This window comes from Vicia villosa, linkage group LG4, assembly GCF_029867415.1.
Source record: "Vicia villosa cultivar HV-30 ecotype Madison, WI linkage group LG4, Vvil1.0, whole genome shotgun sequence".
Classification (NCBI taxonomy): Eukaryota; Viridiplantae; Streptophyta; class Magnoliopsida; order Fabales; family Fabaceae; genus Vicia; species Vicia villosa.
In genome coordinates, this window is record NC_081183.1 from 12,772,939 (window position 1) to 12,794,368 (window position 21,430).

At 34.9% G+C, this 21,430-nt stretch overlaps 2 protein-coding genes across 5 annotated transcripts; one reads left to right on the top strand and one right to left on the bottom strand.

Annotated features, from left to right (window-relative positions):
* The first annotated feature begins 212 nt into the window (after positions 1 to 212).
* LOC131594524 (uncharacterized) lies at positions 213 to 3,529 on the top strand. Of its 4 annotated transcripts, none has more exons than XM_058866688.1 (5): positions 213 to 332; positions 706 to 853; positions 1,494 to 1,616; positions 2,897 to 2,999; positions 3,131 to 3,529. In XM_058866688.1, exons 2-5 carry the CDS (start codon positions 759 to 761, stop codon positions 3,362 to 3,364), a joined length of 555 nt encoding a protein of 184 aa, XP_058722671.1. In that variant the 5' UTR covers positions 213 to 332; positions 706 to 758; the 3' UTR covers positions 3,365 to 3,529. The 4 variants fall into 4 exon arrangements, with proteins under 4 accessions (XP_058722671.1, XP_058722670.1, XP_058722668.1 ...); XM_058866687.1 differs by having other exon boundaries at positions 288 to 332; positions 709 to 853; XM_058866685.1 differs by lacking the exon at positions 213 to 332 and adding an exon at positions 336 to 424.
* A 5,979-nt stretch (positions 3,530 to 9,508) lies between these two features.
* On the bottom strand, positions 9,509 to 11,164 carry LOC131596789 (protein MAIN-LIKE 1-like). Its single transcript, XM_058869529.1, has 3 exons — positions 11,123 to 11,164; positions 10,302 to 10,997; positions 9,509 to 10,240 (listed from the first exon to the last, which is right to left on the bottom strand). Exons 1-3 carry the CDS (start codon positions 11,162 to 11,164, stop codon positions 9,509 to 9,511), a joined length of 1,470 nt encoding a protein of 489 aa, XP_058725512.1.
* Positions 11,165 to 21,430: the final 10,266 nt, after the last annotated feature.

Here is a 21,430-nt window from a genome sequence, read left to right on the forward strand (position 1 = left end):
CTAAAATTTGATAATAAATATTTTACAGTATTTTAAATAAATATAAAAAAATGATTCAAAAATTTAAACAATATTTAAAATTCTAGAAAATAATAAAACTAAAACCATATGAATAAAAGTTTTGTGGGACAAAAAATATTTATAAGGACGAATAAGTATGCAATAGCATTATGAAAAACATAAGATAATTTAAGTTCATTTTAAAACTTATGAAATAGCCGTGGGTCGGGTTCAAACCGGATGAACCGTCCGGTTCAATTTTAAACCAAACAAAACGAAAGAAAAAATCACAAGGCATAACACTTGGCTTCTTCATCGCACAACAACATAAGGTATCTCAATTCTCAAACCAATTCATTGCTATTCTGTTTCCTGTCTTCGTTTTATTCTGCAGTTCAGATTCTGTCTGTTCATAGTGAACTAGGTCTTTTATTTACAATCTGTTTTGTCCCTGAATCGTAGTGTGTTACTGTTAATTGATAGGTATTAGGGTTAATTGAATTGTTAATTGATAAATATTAGGGTTAATTGAACTGTTAATTGATGGTATTAGGTTTAATTGTATTTTTAATTGTACTGTTAATTGATGGGTATTAGGGTTTAATTGGATTGAGGTTGGTTTGAGATGGGACAGTTCAGATTTTAGTATAAAGTTTTACTTTTTATTATGATTATTATTCTGATTTTGGTTCTTGTTGTCTGCAGCAGTAAAGGGTGCATTGTAGAAACGAGAGAGACCGAAAAACAAAGGGCTAACAATGTCGTTTATGAAAGGAAATTTGCTTTCTCGAACAAGAAAGCTCGTCAAGGGTTTAGCCAAGGCTGAACCTGTGTGGCTCAAAGCCATGGAACAGTTAATCTTCTGCTCTTTCATTTTTGCACTCATTTCAGATTCAATATTGGTTCCTTTAATGTTAATTTTAGTTTTTTATTGTGTTATTTGGGAATTTCGTCCATAATTTATCGCGATATCCCTAAACCATATAAGAGAGTGTGATAATTCAATGACTAATATAATAGATTGAAAATAGTTTAGAGACTATCTGTTCTGTTATGTTTCTATAGTTCTGAAACCAAGTGGGGGAGAGTGATAGTTCAGGGAACAAATAGTTATTTATAGATGCTGAGTGCTATGGTTAATGAAATGGAATGTGATTAAGTTTGTAGAGTATGGAGTTGGTGTGAACATTCCGGATGATTATTTTAAGTTTGAGGCTAGAAAGTGGAGGAAATCATATCGGATTAGGAGAGACTGATATTTTATGGACAAATTGATGGTTTACTCTTTGCTGCACAATGGTATTTTCCTTCAATGTTTGTTTCTCTTTCTGAATTTTTTTCATTTTTCCTGAATCTCACTATTGGTTCTTGTGATTTTCACCTGCGTTTTTTTCCAACAACTAGTTAAGCAGTATTAATATTTCTATGGCGTTTTTATCATTTCACGAAGGGGTGAAAATTGTGTAATATTTTGTTTTTATTGTGAATTCCAGGGCACCGCCAGCAACGTTTCCACGACCTGAGGGGAAAATTCCGACCATCACGCTTCCTGAAGATGTTTATGTAAAGAGATTTTATAAAAAATATCCAGAATCTAAATACCATGATCCCATCAAGTATTGTCCTTTTTCTCGTCTCTCTTGTTTTTTCTTATACAATCTTCAAGCATGTTATTGCAGTTTTTCTATTGCTGTGAACTTTGCTGGCTTGTTAAGTTTTATGAGTTTGGTTCTAGTGATATGATATGATCATTAAGGATATTTGTAGTTGGTATTCTGAAATATGAATTCATGAATGGGGAAATGTTGGACTTTAAGATCCAATCAGTATTATCAAATATCCGCCATGGCGGATTAACATGGCGGTTTTCGCGCTCGCCGAAATGGTAAAAATCGGCCGATATTGTGGGTTTTTCCGCTATAATCTTCTATAACAATGCCGCAAAGCGCCTTGTATGGTGGGATTTTGGCTCCCTGCCATGGATAACACTGGATCCAATCCAATTTGATTCTTGGTATATTACTAAGAAAGAACTTTAGTGCTTTTTCCTAACTATATAGCTTCTGGATGAGAATTTATAGATTGGTTCTTCCTCTTTAAACTCATTTATTTATCTAAATTTCTAAATAAGCATGTTAACTACTTAGTTTGGTTCAATGCCTATTGTTAATAGCTAAAATATTTGTTAACAAATTTCAGGTCTGTTTCTGTATGATTGTTACTTGCCCCTTGTGTGACACAAAAACTGTTATGAATTAGATCCATCCTGTTATTTTTCAGTAGCATTTGGAATTTAGTTATGTTCTCTAGTTGTAATGAGTGTTTCTCTCATACATAGCTACTTTTTACTTGGATTTGAGTCTATAATTTCAAGGCAGGGTTAAAAGTAGAAATAACTAAAATTTCTCTCATTTTTCTTCCTTCAATCTTGTGGACCTGCGCTTTTAGTGGCTGGACTGAGTTCTTAAATATCAAACTTGTCGTGTTGTGAATTCTTAGTTAACTGTTTCACAACTTCACGCTCGTATGAAAAGAATGTATGTCTTGCGAATCTGTTTCCTTTTGCTATCTGTTAATTCTTAGCTTATTTGTATGTTCTGACGATGGACACGCGGTCCTCAAGTTATTTTTCTGCAAAATAGGGTATGATTTATCAATTCACTAAGAATATGTCAATACAATAGCTGTTACTAGTTGATAGAGCGCACACACACACACTCAAGATTGCAAAGTGGTGTGTTTTTTTCCTCTCAAGATGTTTCCGCCCACTTGAGAAAATTCGTATATTTTCCATATTCCTTGTCTACTTGTCCGTGGTAATAGTAAAATTGAAATATAAAATGCATTATTTACCTATAAATATGTATGATGATTAATGTTTCAAGTTCAAAATCAGGTTTAATGCTATCGATCCTCCTCCATCTCGTTTATTCGCCTTAAGGGTTCTTGAGTTGAAAGAGCAAGGCATTATTGAGGAAGAAGCAATGGAAGTAGCAGATGTACGTAATCTAAATTGGTTCCTGAATATTTTCTCTCTGCAATTTGATTGACCCTTATTTTCTCTCTGCAATTTGATTTAACCTTTTGCCGTCTAATAGTCACTTTTTGCCTTTTTACTTTTGCTTCATAGATGGAATATCTAGCGGAGAAAAAGGCAAAAAAGAAAGCGTATGCCCGTCTTAAGCAAATTGCGCGCCTCCAAGGAAAGAGACTGCCTCCAAACCCATATCCTTGTCCTATCAAGGAGATCCAAGCTGAGGAGAGGAGATATGTTCGCGATCGATTCTTCAATCCCAAGATACTTGAAATTGTTAAACAAAAGAAAGAGGAATCCATGCAGAGATTCGGAAGAGGCGATTGGTGATTTTTATAGGGTAAAGTTAGAGCCATTATATTGAATCTTTGCCTCCTGAGCAAATAATGTGACAGCCTGTTACTAAAAAGTGCACACTTCTATTCTAAGATTAAGTATTTGTTATTTATTTTTTTCCGAAAAACACTTAGAAATTTTGGCCAAAATTTCATGCTAGTTGTGCACTTTGTTTTGTTGTCAATTTTGATACAAATTTTGCTGCCACTTTGGATTTTGACAAACCTTGAATCTTTAATTATGAATTTCTCACTGTAAATTTGGTGCAATTTAGTTGTTGAGGCCTATGTTGATTTTATCTAGAGCTTTAGAAGTTTGTTGTGACCTGGTGCAAGAACTTGTCACATACTCTCTAAAAAGTGGAAAATTAAGTGTCAACTCTTTCAATTCATTAGAAGAGTAACAAGTAAATTTGATTCCAATCAATATGAGGATTGTGAGGGGTGGAAGTGTAGTTAAAGTTGAAAACAACTCTAAAGAAGAGGTTGTAGTTGTAGCTGAACTTGAATATGTTGGTACAACTACTATAAACGATGACACAGTGAAAGCTCTTGAAGATGTTATTCCTTTTATATTAACCGGTTAGATACCCGTGCGTCCGCATGGGTAATTATAATTGTTAGAGTATAAATTAATAATAAAATGAAATGTATTGATACTTAGGTTGACACTCCTGAGTTTTTCAACCTTCTTGAGAAGAAACTTTTTGGTTTTTTCTTTACCCACCTCCCTATGGGGGTCACCCCTAGCGAAATCCCCAACTTACCCCTGCTTCGGAGATGCATCTCCTAAGTAATTTTTTTTTATAGATTTTATTAGACTTCGGAAATGTATTTCCGAAAACACCAAAAAATTGGTGTTTTCGGAGATGCATTTCCGAAATGCATGAAAATTCAAAAAATTTACAATCAGGTAACCTTTCGGAAAAGTGTTCATATACCATTTTCCCTCCTTCACTATTTCATCATTTTTCTCCAAAACAAACCCAAACCCTCTCCAAAACTTCCATTAAAATCAAACCATTTTTCGTCTCTTAATTATTCACCATTACAGGACAAAAATTGTAATCGCATTGATAGTAAATTGGGAAGTCTCTTAAATGATAGTAAATGCAGAACGAGTTGTAATCAACCTGATTTGAAATTTCGAAGTGCCTTTTCTTCCTACTTAAAAGCCTGCTCTCTCACCCATTTTTCCTCCATATGTTGCAGCTCTGGTTGTTCGTCCACCTGTTGCAGCGCTGTTTGTTCCATCTGTTGCAGCGCCGGTTGTTACTCCATCTGTTGCTGCGCCGGTTGCTTCCTTGAGTTCGGCTCCGATTTCCATCGAGAGCCTGACTGCCGAAGTTAAACAGAAGACTACTCTAGAGTCGGCTCCGTCGTCTCAGAAGGCGGTTAGGTTCCCTAACTGACCTGGTTACGGTCAATTGGGAAGGAAAATTCAAGTTCGTGCTAATCATTTTCAATTGCGAGTGGCTGATAAGGATCTACACCACTATGATGTAAGTATAGTTTGCTCATAAGTTTTTTGAACTTTAAGTGTATAGTTTTTGTTGTTGTTTATTATGTTGGTAAGTTACAATGTGGTATGGATTTCTAGAGGATCAGGACTTTCTAACCTGTTGCAGCGTCTCCTCCATCGTCTTTCTAACCTCATTCTTTTATCATCAGGATCGGGACTTTTCAAATTCCCACTCATATGAGAGTCAATCGGGTTAAACTTGACTAAAGCACGCTTCATATATATGAATGTACTAGTACTCATTAACTGTACTCATACAGTATCCTACAAGATATTTTACAACATGTTTAAATGATAACAACTGTGTTAACAAAAGGGCAACAATTTCTACACCTCTTGGTAAAAACATTGGATGAATAATCAAAACAAACCCTAAATTAGGTGTATTTTCCCATTAGGGTTTCATGATCATGAGAGTAATGCGAGGGTTTCATGATCATGAGAGTAATATGAGTGAATGTAAGAACAAAAAAACAGTAAAAGTAAAGAAAGTGTAATTATCGGGAATATGAAAAGGAGGAGGTAGGTGAACAAGGGTTGGGTTTGGTTCAGTGATGTTGAGTTCAAAGATCGGGGGCCGACGTTATCAAAATGTTGACTCATCCTCACCTACCCGTGTTTAACAATATATAACTTTAATCTTATGTAATGTGATAGATGTAATCTTCATCCGATTAAATAAAGCGGATCGTTCTTGTTTGTTATTTTTCTTCTGTCCAGACCTTATTTCGGAAGTGCATTTCTAAATTCCTCCAAGGGGGTGAATTCGGAGATGCACTTCCGAATACACCAATTTTCTGAAAAACAACTTTATTTCGGAGATGCATCTCCGAAATCAATATTTTTCATTAAAATATTCACCTTTTCGAAGATGCATTTCCGAAAACACCTTTTTTTTCAATAAAAGTACGTTTTCGGAAATGAACTTCCGAAACAAAGGGTATTTTTGTAAATTCACCAAAGGTGACCAAGAAGGTTAGGAGGTGGGTAAAGAAATTTCCAACTTTTTAATGTATCAAACTGTGCAATACATTCAACTTTAGCTATGCTTGTCCAAAACTTTAGCAAAAATTAAAACGCAGTAACCTCAAAATTTAAGCTACTTCAAATCTTTCTCTAAATAAGACTACTAAGATGGGTAAATAGTATGACAACATAGTGATTTTGTGAAAATTTCAAATGAGTTTCCTCCATAATAGCTACAATGCGACCAATAACCGCAAAAGCAACTAACACAATCAAATTATTGCCACCACAGTTGTGTCTACGACAGCATCCGCAAATTAAAAACATTGCTGAGACCTTTTGTTAAAGCAGAAGTTGATGTCAAAGAAGCTTTTAGAATTCTGAGACTCTGCAATATATAAACAATCCTAACATTGTAATAATGAATGCAAAATGAAGAACAATTTTAGGAGTATTACACAGTGAAATAGCATTGAAGGTTGACAATGGAGTCACAGCCAAATCATTTGTCACCATAAACATGGACTGACCTTCTGCAACTTTTCCCGAAATTGATGAATTTAAAGCTAAAAAACTTAGGATCTATCAACTTTAAAGAAAATACTGCATAGGTTTAGTGTCATCGATATTCAATTTAAGTTGGTGGCAATAAGCTTCCATTGAGTTTCTTGGATTGAGTAGGATTTCCTTACATGTATGTGTACATGGAATAGTCTAGTAATAGTCCACGAAATCCTTAGATACAAGTCTAGTAATAGTCCCTAAAGGAAACTTTAAGAAACTAAAGAGAGCGTCAACGAAATCCTTCCTATCTCGGCATAAAGAACTTTCACAAGAATATCAGATCCAAATTGAAACCATGTCAGATCCAAATTTAAACATATGAATCAACTACCAATATGATCGAATGGAAATTATTTATTTGATTTCTAGGTTTTGATAATAATGATAACTTAATGATCCACAATTTTCAGACCATGATCTTTCTACTTTATTGGATGAAAGCAACTCATAATCACCAGGAATATTATGAGACAAATCATTAAGCGCTTCCAATAGGTATGTGTTCTTTCCAATATTGACATAATAGATCTGCCACATACTAATAAGTAATAAGAACATTCAAAAACTAATTTTGAGTTATAATAAAACAAATGTCCAACTATTGTCTTTCTAGGCATGTCTTACATATGTGTGGACATTACAGAAAAGTGAAATTTGAATTGGTAGTTAGTTGGACAGAATTGAGATGCAACAACATTTTTATGACATGCATTTATTAGTGTGATTGACAACATCTTTATGGTAGTTTGTGCAAGAAAGCATGCTAGAGAGTAAAGGAATAATACAAGCTATTGATGTAGACATGTCTTTGCGTAAGTGTAGCAAAACACAGTACATAGGCTCTAGATGTATCTGAATTAGGCAGTAAGTTAGATAAATCCAAGGTGTAATGTTTCTTGAAACCAATGGGTAAGAGATACAAATATGTTGCATTTGCTATCGTAGTCTGTTTTGCATAGATATGGATAATTGTATTTCTTTAGTAGACTGTTATCCTTGCTGTGCAGTTTTCAAAGCAGTGTGAGTTAAGAACCAGTTTCTGCAATAGACCACTTTACTTGTTTTTTTAATTAGCAATGTGAGTTAATACAGTGTTTCAGATTTCAAAGGGTGGAGGGAAATATCCATCGGTAATGCATGGGGTGCAGTTACCGTGCATAGATAAAAATCTATGCACCATGCATAGATTATTATGGACCCTTGGATCATTGGATCAAATTCTAGACATCAATTGTTATTACTCAATACTCAATACCAAGGTTGTTAAAATCTCGATTTAAAACCTAAACTCTATAGATTTCACGTTTCTAGGTCAGCATTTCGTGTTAAATCGCAGGTAAAAACCTTTTTATGTAAAATCGTATTCTGGAACGATTTTACGTGATTTAAATCTTTCTAAAATCGGTGAAATCGTGTAAAATCATGTAAAATCGTTGGATTTTACTCTTTGACATGATTTTACTTTTTTTTTGTCAAAGTTATAAAATCACATGTTATATTTTGGCTCATAAATTTTCTCTATGGATTTTTAATTTTATTCACATTCATATCTTGATTATAATACTAAAGAATTTTTAACATTTGGAGATGGATTTAATCAAGTCGAATATGAATGTTCTAATTAATGAAGATGATGTTGTAGATGGATTGAACTTTAGATTAAGGTGAAAAGATTTGTTTTTTTGAACTTGAAAAACTTATGAGACTATTGTTTTTTTTATAATCTTTTGGATGTTACATTTTATGATTTGGTGGACAATTTATGTAATTTGATACATGTTAGTGAATATTACACTTTATTATGATGATATAGTATATTTTTGTTTTAATTAAGTTAAAATTTTAAATAATTAATGCATTTAGAATATTACATTAGTATACATATATATCGTATATATAAATTTAATATAATTTTAATATGAGGTAAACTCCATGATTTTACGTTTCGATTTTACGTTTCGATTTTACCTAGGTAAAACGAGTTAAGGTAAAAACTCGATTCTGACAACTTTGCTCAATACTCACCACTCAATATTCAATACTCAATACTTAATACTTAATACTGGATTAAAATCATGATCCAATGGCTTATGTAGGCTTATGCATGGTGCATAAGTAAAATCCTTATGCATATTAGCCAAAGCCGTAATGCATGTATTAGCAAACATCCAATAGGTATTACCAAACATCCAATAGGAAAATTGAGAAATGGGTGCCACTTGGAAGAATGGTAAAAGCTGATTGGTTTAAATAAAATTCGATTTAGCAAATTACAATAAAGGGCATTTCTTAGTGTAATTTAATTTTGAAATAAAGGTAATTTAGGGTGTTAATAGGCATGTCTTATTATTAGTTAGGTAGTTGGTTTTTTCAAATTTTTATTCCCCTTAAAGAAACCAGTTTTCCGATCCCTCTTTTTCATATTTGTTGATTTTTTTTAGTTTTTCTTTCTAATTTGTTCAGTTGGCACTTTATTTTGTGATGTGGTGCTGACATGACAATGATCACGTCACACATTTTACGCCATATCACATTTTTTAAAAATAAAACATTGATTTTGTATCATTATTTAATTAAAAAGTTAAATAATATAATTTTAGACTATTTCTCAATCCGTCCCATGGTTATCTTACACAACATGCAAAATTTCAATTTTGCCCCCAACTTCCGTAGATGTACATCCGGAAGCACCTCATATTTTGAAAAAATTTGATTCCTTCCATAGATGTATCTATAGAAGCGTATAAAACACAGTTAATTTCATCTTATATTCAGTTTAGCAATACTTCCGTAGATGCATTTATGGAAGCACCCAATGTTTTTGGAACAAAGGTACTTCCGTAGATCCATCTACGAAACAGTTTGCTATTTTATGAATTTTTTGAATGTATCGTAGATCACCCAATGTTTTCTTGGTGCTTTATTGTTCATAAATATACACTGCTAAGTTCTAATAAAAGACAACAGTAGGTAGACCAATAAAAATACAATATATAAATAATGAAAGTCAAAGTGTCGAGTACATTATCAAATACATAAAAAAAATATAAATAAATCATCTAATATAACTACTGAGTATGTCGGGTGTCATCCTGCGTACCATCCACTACGATGTCGACGGTACAGAAATGCACTCTCTATCAGCCTGATCATATCATCCAGCACACGCCTAGAAGCAGTCCCCTCAAGGAATAAACCCTCTGCAATGGCTCTGATGCCCCTGTCAACTATCTGACGACACAGAGGTAGAAGATTCTGAGTGTGGTCCAACTGAGCCTGATGCGCACGGAGAATCTCCTCGTGGGCTGGTTTGGACGGACCTCCCTCTGCAGCTGGAAGCATGTATGTGAGACTGTAGTACCAAGTGATGTACCCTTCGGCACAGCTCCAGTCGTGCTCTGCTCTCGTCGCCCGTGCCTCCTCAGGGACCAGGTGATGCTTCCAGTCTGCAAAGACCTCCTGTAACTGCATGCGGGTCATGGCGATAGGAATTGAAACAATAGGATCGCGGGGTATTGTCTGCTCATATCCAAACTGACGCATGACGCGCTCTGGAAGATAGCGTACTATAATGGTCGAGTTGGCGGCCAACCATTCAGAATATAGAGCTATCTCATCAAACAAAACCGTCTCCAAGTGTTCATCATAGCAGCAATATCTGATGTCCTCCGCGGCCATGCGGTTAAGACCGCGCCTGTAGGGATCTGGCACCTGGTTCCCTCTAAGGGGGGTGAAAGAACTGGCACACAACATGACCTCTGTGTACTCCTCTACCTCTCCCCAGCCAATAATGTCCGGGAAGTGTTGTAGTATCCAACCCTGAAAAAAACACGGTTATTTTAAAGTACTATAAAAAAGTAGAAGAGTATAAGATTGTTACCACCAATAGAGTACAGTTGCCCGCAACTGTCCTTGTCTTCCACAGACACCCATCTTCAAGTTTGTGGTAACCGTACGCCAATACAACCGCTCCCCAATTGTACTCATGGATACATGTTGTATCTGATAAGTACGTCAGGTAGACGGCGTTTGTGTACGTCAAGCTCGTGTCCACAAATAGCTGAGTGTCTATCAAATATAAGAAGTAGCATCTCAGCACCCACTCTCTGAGTGTAGCCTGCTCCAACTCGTCTCCCTCAGCCTGGTGTGCCGCAGTGAGCTCCGCGTCATACTGTCTCTGCAGGAAGCTAAACCGGACGTGGGCCCCTCGTGCCCTCTCCACCTCCTCAAGGGCGTCATCGGGATCAGCCCCTAGCTCAACAATCAACATCTCTTGAGCTTTCGCCTCCGTCATCCTACCATGACGAAATAGGGTACCCCTGATAGGTAGATGAAGTAGGCATGCCACATCATCTAGGGTGATGGTAATCTCACTGTGGGGTAAATGAAATAAGGATGTCTCAGGATGCCATCTCTCCGCAAAGGCCACAAGCATACCATTATGTATAGTATGGTAGCAGAGCATACAGTCCCTCATGCCTGAAGCTGCCAGTACCTCCTGAAACCATGGCTCGTTAGGCTGCGCGAGATCTTTAATCTTTCGCCCATGGTTGTAGAACCTCTGGGAATCCCTATTCTGAAATTTTTAAAAAATTAAATGATTAGTAATAAGCAAGGTCAGAACTGACGTAAATAAATAGTAATTAACAAATAAAATTTATCTCTCCATCCCATATACGCCTAGCTGCATGATCGTCATACCCTGTCAAAAGGAATGCGTCTATAGGACCCCCAAGGTGCCATCTAGACTCTGGCACCAACTCATCCTCGTGTCCCTGTGGAGGTGACACAACAGATCCTACATTGCCCGTCACTGGCACATGCACAAGAGTAGGAGTAGAAGGCACATGAGTAGAAGTAGAAGTAGTGCCACGACAACGTCTGCGGGGGGTGGCATCTATAAGGAACCCTCAGCATCATCCCAGGGCCTCTATGAAGTAGTAGTAGACGGAGAAGGCCCCTCAACTGGGACATGTGTAGAATGCCCGGCTGTAGTGGGTGTATGAACTGGAACAGCAGCTGGGAGCCCATCAACTGGGACAGGTGTAGAATGCCCGGCTGTAACGGGTGTATCAGGTGGAACAACAGCTCCATCAGTCACCTGAGATATAACATGCGCCCGTTCGCGACACATAGATGCGTGCTGCGCAGTCCTCTCATGTATATCTCTATCTGACCCGTGAGTCATAATGTCTGCATAGGTAACCGTACATGAACAATGAAATATAAATAAACAAGAAATTAAAAATAAAAATACTATTTCCGTAGATGCACCTGCAGAAGTATGTTAGTTTCTAAAACCTTGGGTGCTTCCGTAGATGGACCTACGGAAGCATGTTAGTTGTCAAATACATTGGGGGCTTCCGTAGATGAATCTACAGAACGCCCCAACGTCCATCTCTTCTGTAGATAGATTTACGAAAGCAACTGAAACTCAGAAACACAACAATGGCGTCTGAGTCAGTCTAGCCACTACAAACTCTATTTTTGGTGGCTTGATTGTCCGTTTAAAACGTCAAACAAACCCTACATTGTCTCTAAACACTATTACTAAACCTAACAATTCATTTATACTCCTAAATATCACATTCTAATTCAATTTCAAAACTACTCTAAATTAACTAAAAATTCGAAAAACTTACTGATTAAAATATCGCTTTGAACTTGATAGAGATTTGATGTTGATGTTGACAATGTAGTCGAACTTGATATCGCTTTTGAGGTAGTGGAAAGATAGTTTGGGGTTGAGAGAGTATGAGGAGAGTTTGAGTTTGAGTTTGAAATTAAGAGAATGAGGGAGGAAAAAAGTTTGGCGCGAGTTATAACACCAACCCTTTCCGTAGATCCACCTAAGGAAGACTTCCGTAGATGCATCTACGGAACAAAGCAACGTTAAACAAAAAAAGGGGTACTTTTGGAGATGCATCTATAGAAGCACAAAGGCAAAATGGTCAATTCGATTATGCGTAAGAAGGGTATGTGGTTGGTTGAGAAATTCTCTAATTTTATAATATTAATATATAATTAATAAATTGAATATTTATTAAATATTTAAAGTCCCACATGTCATTGAAAATTTACAAAATAAAGTTTTCATAATAGTGAGATTCATTCGAACCCACAACATACACACTGTGTTTGGTATGAGAGAAGTAAGAAGGACAGATAGTGGAGAGAGAGAAGTTTGAAAGAAAGATTGAATTTCACTTGCTTGGTTTGACTATAATTTGTGGGTCCCACGCCTATTTTTTCTCTATTCAAATCAGCAAAGAAATGAAGTGGAGATTAGGAGTATTAGTAGTATTTAATATTCTTTGTTTTCATTATGCATACACAATTGGTTGGGGAACCATAGTTAAAGCCTTCTTCATGTTCTAATTACGAAATCAATTATAATTAATTGAAGCATGTTAACTATATGTGCTGAAAATAAATGGTATAAAACAAAAATAGATTAAGAAAATTATAATAAGTATTTTTTTAAAGGAACATTATTATTATTTAATAAATAATTTTTCTATATTTTTCTCTTTTATTATATTTGTCAAAACACATTTTTCGGTAGAATATATTTTCTAAAAATTATTATTAGAAATATAAATAAATTAAATAAATATAACTTAGTTTTAATTTAAGAATTTTTAATTAGGGGATATTTTAGTACTTTAAAAACTAATCAATATTTCTTTCTCTTCTATTTCTTCTATCTCTCTCTTATACCAAACAATACATCAAATCATCTATATTTCTCATTTATTTCTCTCTTCTCACTCCCTTTCTCATCTCTTTCTCTCTTCACAACTTCTCCTTCTAACCAAACACACCTTAAAAGCTAATGCGCTTACCATCTGGACCATCAAACCAACATGCTTGAACATTATATCTCACATGTAGGACTGGAAATGAGTCGAGTCAAGTCGAACTCGCCCCAGCTCAGTATGACTCGTTAAGAATTAACCGAGTTCGAGATTGAGCTCATCACAGACTTTTTTTCAGCTCAAATTCGATTTGTTAGAAGTTCACGAACAACTCGGTTCAACTCGTTAGGTATATATTTGACATTTTAAATTAATATTTTTTAAATAAAAAATATAGAAATAAAAAAAGTTATAAGATTGAAATTTCTACGATGTTAATTTTATTTGTATGATTATTTTTAGAAATATTTTGCTCACTCGAGAGTATAAATTATCAATTAAAACCGTTAGATTAAAAAAAAATATGACACTAAGATTTAGAGCAAATCTTTAAACCTACTCTTAAAGGCAATATAATCTATCTCATATATAATCGAATTGACTCATGAACTTAACGAGACAAACTATGTATAGTTCAAGTTCAGCTCATTTAGTTAACGAACTTAATTTTTAGCTCATATTCAGCTCATTTGGTTCATGAACCTGATTCAACGATTTAATTTTTGAATCGAATTTCAAACTATTTTCGAGTTAGTTTGGTTCATTGCCAGCCCTACTCACATGTGTCCTTTTTTCACCAAAATATCTTGTACACTTCTTATTGTTTTGTATAATGTAGCTAATCACATAGAACAACACTGGGTGTTCCTCTTTCTTTCCTTATATTCTTTATATTTTTTGTATTTTACCTTCTGCAATTTTATTTGTTGTCGCTTATTTAGAAAACTCTTCTAACATGTTTTCAACTCTTATTTTAATCCAAAAAGTTTTTTAAAATTAATTTTTTTTTTGAAACACACAATCCACCACCCTCTCTTATTTGTGAAGTCACATGTTCAACAAGTGGCATAAGAGATTAACCAATATTTAAAGATATATCGTCTAAGGAGAAAGATAACTTCCAACATACATCTAAGAGGAAGATCTTTTTTAAACATACAACACCTTTTAATAGTAGTGTCATAACCTAATTTTGACCCCCCCTGAGATGTCACATCTCCAGACTTTTCATCAAATTCAAAACAGATACTCAGAGCAGTCACTTATTCCTCTGGTACTTAATCGAGGATGTTCAAGGACAAAAAAGCTCAGGCAAAGGATCAATCAATAAAAGGATTAGTCTCCAATACAATCATAGGACTCAAAAGCTTCATTCTATTCACCTATGATTGATTAGACACCAATCATCTGGGCTCAGGTTTGCTTAGTTCACCAATCTAGGGTTTTGAGCCCATTAGGGGCTACAATCAGGAACCACATTTGGGAAACCCTAAAAAGCTCCAGGGCATCACTCAAAGGCTTCAAACATCATCAAATGATCCATATGACAATATCCATTGGGCATTACACTTCAATTCAATATCTACAGTCATTAATTTCATCTGGTCGACAATTAGGGTTTTTGACCTAATTCACCTGGGCAATTGACTTTTAATCAGGACATGGATCCAAAACTCAAAACATGACTCAAGAACTTCTATCACCTCAATATAATCCATTCATATCACTCATTTGAGGAGAAGGACTTGATTCATTACCAAAGTCCAAAATTTCACTTCATCTAGAAAAAGTCAACTGTACAAGATCACCTTTGACTTTCAAGTTTTTTGGTCAAACCATGACTTTTGAGGACCAATATCATCAATATATGATTATTGAAGTCATTTAGCCAAAGAAAATCAAGAAAATTCATCAAGGATCAAAAAGTCAACAAAAGTCAAACTAAGTGCATTTTGACCTAGTCCATGGATCTCAAAATTTCACCTACACAACTCAAAAAACTTCCAACATGAAAGTTGTAGATCTCTTGAAATAAAACAACTTCTTACATTGCAACTTTTTTCAAGAGATCAATCATTTGAGAGATTTTGGCTTTGGAAGTTATAGGTCATAAAAACTTAGAAAAATTCTAAGTGTTTTTTAATCTAGTTTTCTCCTAACTTTAGGCCCTTTTTTCACAAATTTCCCAAATAATTCTGAAGAAACTCCAAACTAATGAATTGAAGTACATGTTAAGGGCTTTCCAAATTGAGCTCAAACTTCTCCAAATTCATTTTGAGCTAGGAGTTATGCTTGTTTAAAGTTGGCCTCATGAAGTGAAATTATAGGTCATGTACAATTTGAAACTTTGCAATTTTATGCAAACGGCTTCACTAATGAATGCTACACGACCCATAATACATCAGTAAACATACCATGCATCCATTTCCACCATGGCATAAGGATTGAAGAAGATTCCCAAAAACAAGAACATGTGATTATGTAATCATTACTTTTGAGAATTTATGGTAAGCAATGATTCATCAATTGGAATCTTCTCCTAAGCCAACAGAAAGCCTCTACATATCAGAAATGTTCCCCAAGATCAGATAAGATCAATGGATAGGGAGCTAGCTCGGTTTGGCCATCATTGCATTTTGGAGATTCTTTGAATTTCTTCATGGCCAAGAAACCAAAACTCCCTCATTAAGCAAGCTCACTCCCTCAATCTGTGCAGAGACCTTTGCCTATAAATACAAGTGCATTCCTCAGTATTCAACACACCAAAGCAACTCTAATTCTTGCTTTCTCCTTCTCTCCCTCTTGCTTATAGTTTTCAAGAGTTCTTTGGCAAGAAGAATCGAATTCTTCAAACCAAAGCTTTTCTTTTGAAAGTAAGCTCTCTGACATCTCAAGGAGGTTCATTGGAGATGATCCAAGCACCTGGATCATTTCTGTAAGGGCAAGAACACCATAGTCACATTCATTTTGGAGCTCGAGCAGTTGGAGGTCTGTAGAACAAATTAGAAGGTGTCAAGCAAGCCTAAGTATTCAGACACATTCCTTAGGGTGTAGTGAAGCTACCCAGATGGTCGCAGCTCATCTGTAGGTGCAGATTCATCAACCTCCATGTTCACTTGAAGCTCAAGCAAGAGGGGTCGAGTAGAACAATTCAGAGGTTCTCAAAGTAATTCAAGTGCCCAGATAACATCAACAAGGTCCCAGGAAGCTTTTGTAATCATCCATTCAAAGCCAGAAGCTTTCCATCATTCACACGACCTCAATTTTCAGAGGTATTTTTTCAGACTCTAACACTCTTATTTAAGTACTCTTTGCAATTTATCTCGATACCAGTTCATTCAGTGTCCCTAGAGGATCAAAAGCCCTCTACTCTCATGCATTTATTCATCAGCATCATCATTTAATTTTATTTTTAATTTTTAGGGTTCTTCATGTATTTTGTTTAATTCAGTAGATATAGTTAATATAAATTTATATTAGTCATATATCTGGAACCGTGAGTGAATTTGGAGCAAGTTTGCTCTTTACATCTTTGAAAATGGTTGAGATTTGAGAGAGTTGGAAATTAAAAAATGGGAGAGCTTAAGGTTGAAGACGATGATGGTGATGACGCCATTTTTCAAAATTCCCAGGTCTAAGTTTATTATATTTTGAATGGTTTGTGTTTAACCTACGAATTCATCGTAGTGTCCCAATGGTTACAACGCGCATCCAAAAGCCTTTGCCTTGCCCAAGGTCTGGGGTTCGAACCCCCCCCCCCCCCTCAGACCTTTTGTTTTGATTTTATTTTTAACTCATTTTTAGGCATTTGTTTTCAAATATAATAAGCTAGAGGTGTTTGTTTAACAAGCCGCACGCGTGGTCCAGATGGTAAGTGTTTTGAGTGGTGACCTAGAGGGCGTGAGTTCAAACCCTTTGGGAGACAAAACCATATTTTTTATCACTTTTCCCACTCAATTTCTTCACAACTTTAACCATTTGATTCATACTTCAAATTAAATCATTTTCACTTGATTTTTCACACATTCTTCATTTAATATATCTATTTTTTGAAAAAACCAAAAAAATCACAAAAAAAAAAAACATTATTTATTTGATATATTTTTAGGTTTAAAATAACATATTTTTAAGTGTTTTAAAATACTTTAAATATGGTTTTCACTTGATTTCCAAAACCTAATCTCTTGTAAATATTTTTGTGATAAAACCCTAATCATTTAGGTCTTAATTAGGTATAGACTTTGTCTTTATCCTAATTAAGTTGTTTTTTTTGTCAATTTTCAAACTGTTTTCAAACTTCGATTAAACAGACGATCAAAGTTTTCGGACAACAAAACCTTGTATCATTTCAAATCATTTTCCACTGTTTCTTATAAACAATAAATAAATCTTTGGGCCTCTAATAGAGTGTAAGTCCCAACCCCTTTTCATTTTATTTTTAAATACAGTCAATAAAACTATTTTCACCACAGTATTTCATTCCAGTTAACTGTTTATTATAAACAGTAAATAAATCTTTGGGCCTCTAATAGAGTGTAAGACCCAACACCTTTTTCTTTTCTTAGTTTGTTTTCAAAACTGTATTTACAAAATGTTCTTCCTGTTTTCAAAATATTCTTCTGGTATTTGAAGGGCATTATTCCCGGTGAAACTCTTCAGATACCTATGTGACCTATGTCCATATTCACTTCTTCTGTTTTCAAAAACCTTTAACTGTTTATCATAAATATTCAACTGTTATCAATAAACAAAAAAATTGCTGGTGAGGCTTTGTACATACTTCTTCAAAGGCCTCCACTCCATCCAGGTTAGGCTTTACAAGCTTTCAATTTACAGTCTCTATTTAAATTACTATCAAATATAAACTATTTATATATTAGGACTACTTCTGAGTGTAAACCTTAGGACAGTTAAACGATATATATATATATATATATATATATATATATATATATATATATATATATATATATATATATATTATAGGACTATGGCCTAGGATTGAGAATGTCTTCCCGGTGAAGGCTCTTTCCTAATTAGAGATCTTTAGTTCAAACCCTCAAGATGAATTATTCCCGGTGAAACATCTTGAAAAAGCCTTAGAACCCAAAAATAGGACACATCCACCCAAGAGGAATTATTCCCGGTGAAACCTCTTACCCATTTGCTTAGAGCCAAAATAAGTTCAAAACCACATAGCTTTCTCTTGTGCTATAATAAGGACCCTCGATGACCCTCGATTAGCCTCCTCTTGGGCTTTGTACAAGGACCCACAGGCTTCTTAAAAGCATTCCCAGCTTTCTCTTGAGCTTGTATACAAGGACCCATCAGGTTTCTTATAAACATAGGAACAGGTCTTTAGCCACCTTCTAGCCTACCCTGGTGAGTTTCTTCCACTCTTAAAACCATACTTTAAACAAGCTAAGAATATCTCAATCTCACATTGAGTACACCTTTTGTAATGGGAGACATGGACAGTCCCTGTCACCCTTATCTTCATTAATTTCCCTTAGCAGAGTCTAGGATCCATAATTGTTTCTTTTCAGTCAATGTCAGCCTTAAATCTTGGGCTTTAAACAAGAAGTCTCAACTAGATAATCCTTCTGCCATTTATCCATAATTTCCCTGGAAAGGGTCAGCCTCCATTCATTCATTCTTTCAAAAGATAAACTCTGCAGCAGAGTAAAACCCCTGGAAAGGGTTAGCCTCCAAAATCACGCCTTTAAATCCAAATTCTCTGGAAAGGGTCAGCCTCCATTTATTCATTCTTTCAAAAGATAAACTCTCCAGCAGAGTAAAACCCCTGGAAAGGGTTAGCCTCCAAAATCACTCCTTTAAATCTAAATTCCCTAGAAAGGGTTAGCTTCCAAAAATTAAGCTCTTCAAAAAGATAATCTCCCCAGTCTCAGTCAGTAAAAGACAAATTCCCCAGTGGAATCATCTCCCTGAGTCAATAAAATAATAAATCAATCAAAAGCCTCAAGCTTGGGCCTCATACAAGCCAGCTAAAGTCAGATCTTTTATACAGTAGATAAATATAGCTTCTCTCTATAGAGAGATCTTTCTCCTATCTCACCACATTCAAACAAACAAACATTACATTACCTTTTAATTTTAATCAGTCTCCCATTTAGGATTTTGAAAGGCATGCTCTGGCAGTAAACCCAGGCATGAGGTAACTTTCCCTAATTTGGTTGAGCACCTTTCTTTCATTCAAGACGCAGTTGACTGGTATACTTGCACATACACAAGTAAGGTCCCCCTCTTGAATGAAATGAATTCATTTATTCTGTCACTCTTTTAATGTTTGTGGTGGAATAGTAGAAATACCTCTCTGTAAAGATGATTTCATGTCTCTTTACTGTAAACAGAGATTTAATTCAAGCTTCAACCTTGAGCTTCAAGCAAGGCACCAAAAATAAGTAATTTCCCTAGTTAGTTCTCCGAACTACAAAAAGCTCTGACTTCCATTAGGGATATGTAGGCATGAGGTTCACAAGGAATCTCAGCGAGCTAATAAAAAACCAAAAAATAGTCAGTCTGTCTGTCTTTCTTTTAATTCAATTCAATTCTCTCTCCTAACACAAAGGAGAAACTTTCCCAATCATTAAGCAACAAACACAAACACATAGACACAGAGAAGGTTCTCGTAGAGTACTACGGATATGTAGGGTGCTTAAACTCTTCCCTATGTATAACGGACCTCCCGGACTCCAGAATTTCTAGTCTAGGTGAATCCCCACACTTAGCAAACACCTAGGGTTTATTTGAGATCTTTTTCCCCTTTCCTACTCGTAGGATAATTAAAAAGTTCGTGTGATATCGTAGGAAGAACTGAAACAAAATTCATCCTGCCACGGGCGCATTCTCCTTCCAAATTTCGCGTGAAGGGTCTAGCGTGCCGTCCTCCCAAGTGAAACGGGGAGGTAAAAAAAACAACACCACAAGTAGTATATTTGAAATATGACAAACTAGGTTAATTTTTTTTACTCAAAGTATAAATTAGAGTTTAATAGGAGGCAGTGAATCTCTTGTGGTTTGAGCAACAGTGGTAGCTGCTTCGTGTAAAGAAGCGGAACATGTGACTCTAGATCCTGTTATTATCGAAAGATTTGGAGGTTAGAGATTTGAGATGTTGAAAATTAGAGTTGATCTACTATTGAAGTAGATTGAAAATAGAAGATTTATGGTTTGATCTCCAAAAAATTGTTAGGTTGAGAAACTTTGAAATGGATAATTCAAATGTGGGTGTTCATTCGTGGAAAACACAAGAATCATATCTTATTTCCCATAGACAACGCCACTGTTCCATTATGCAACTAGAATTGATAGGAGATTGGAGGTTGTGCAATGCAAAAATGGACTTGAGTTTCCGATGCAGAGAGAGGGAGAGAGATAAACTGGCTTGTAAGGTTAGAACTCTATCAAGTCAGTATGTGAGTAATAAGAGTGAATGGAGATTGAATTTGAATTGTGTACCTAGAGAAGGATGTACTTTCCATTTATATAGTGGGACGATTGTAATAACCTGTAATTCTTCAAATGTATGATGCATAAAGTCATTGGATATATCTTGTACCTAGATCTTCTTAGCTCTTCCTCAGGATAACACTCATATCCTACGAATGAACTGACAAATTATTGCCTTCTATGTAATGCAATTGTTGTTTCTTCTGGTCGACCCAGAACACCATTATTAAAACATCAAATAAAGTACCAAAAAACACTTGAATGAGATGATAAGAGTCTCTTTCCTCTTATCTAGAGGTCATGAGTTCAACCATAGTCTTGAATTTGCAACAATGTTAAATTTCTTAAAGGGGAGTTTTGCTGCCTATTGTGGATTCACCGACTCAATAATTAATGTTTTATCTATAAAAAATACTAATATAATCACTACTTTAAGAAATAATCTTCTATTTTCATTTCTAAAAATTTGTGTTAATATTATTGTTTAAGAATAAGATAATATATATTTTTAAAGAAAATAATTTTCTTATAATCAATAAAACATCTAAACTATTTATTATTTTTAAAAATGTGTCATCTTTAACAAGATTTTTATTATCTTTTCATAATAATTTTTTATTTTAAAGTCTCACATTTCATATTCAAAAAATCTTAGATTTAACTTCGGTCATTGATGTGAGATTTTCTATATGGATAATCTATAATTATTTTTAAAAATACTACTATATAATCGGTTTATATAATCGGTTTGGAGATATGTCATAATCCTATTTTAATAAAAAAGTAAAAACAAAAAATAAAAAAATATATAAAGTAAAAAATCTATACATTGAATTATTTT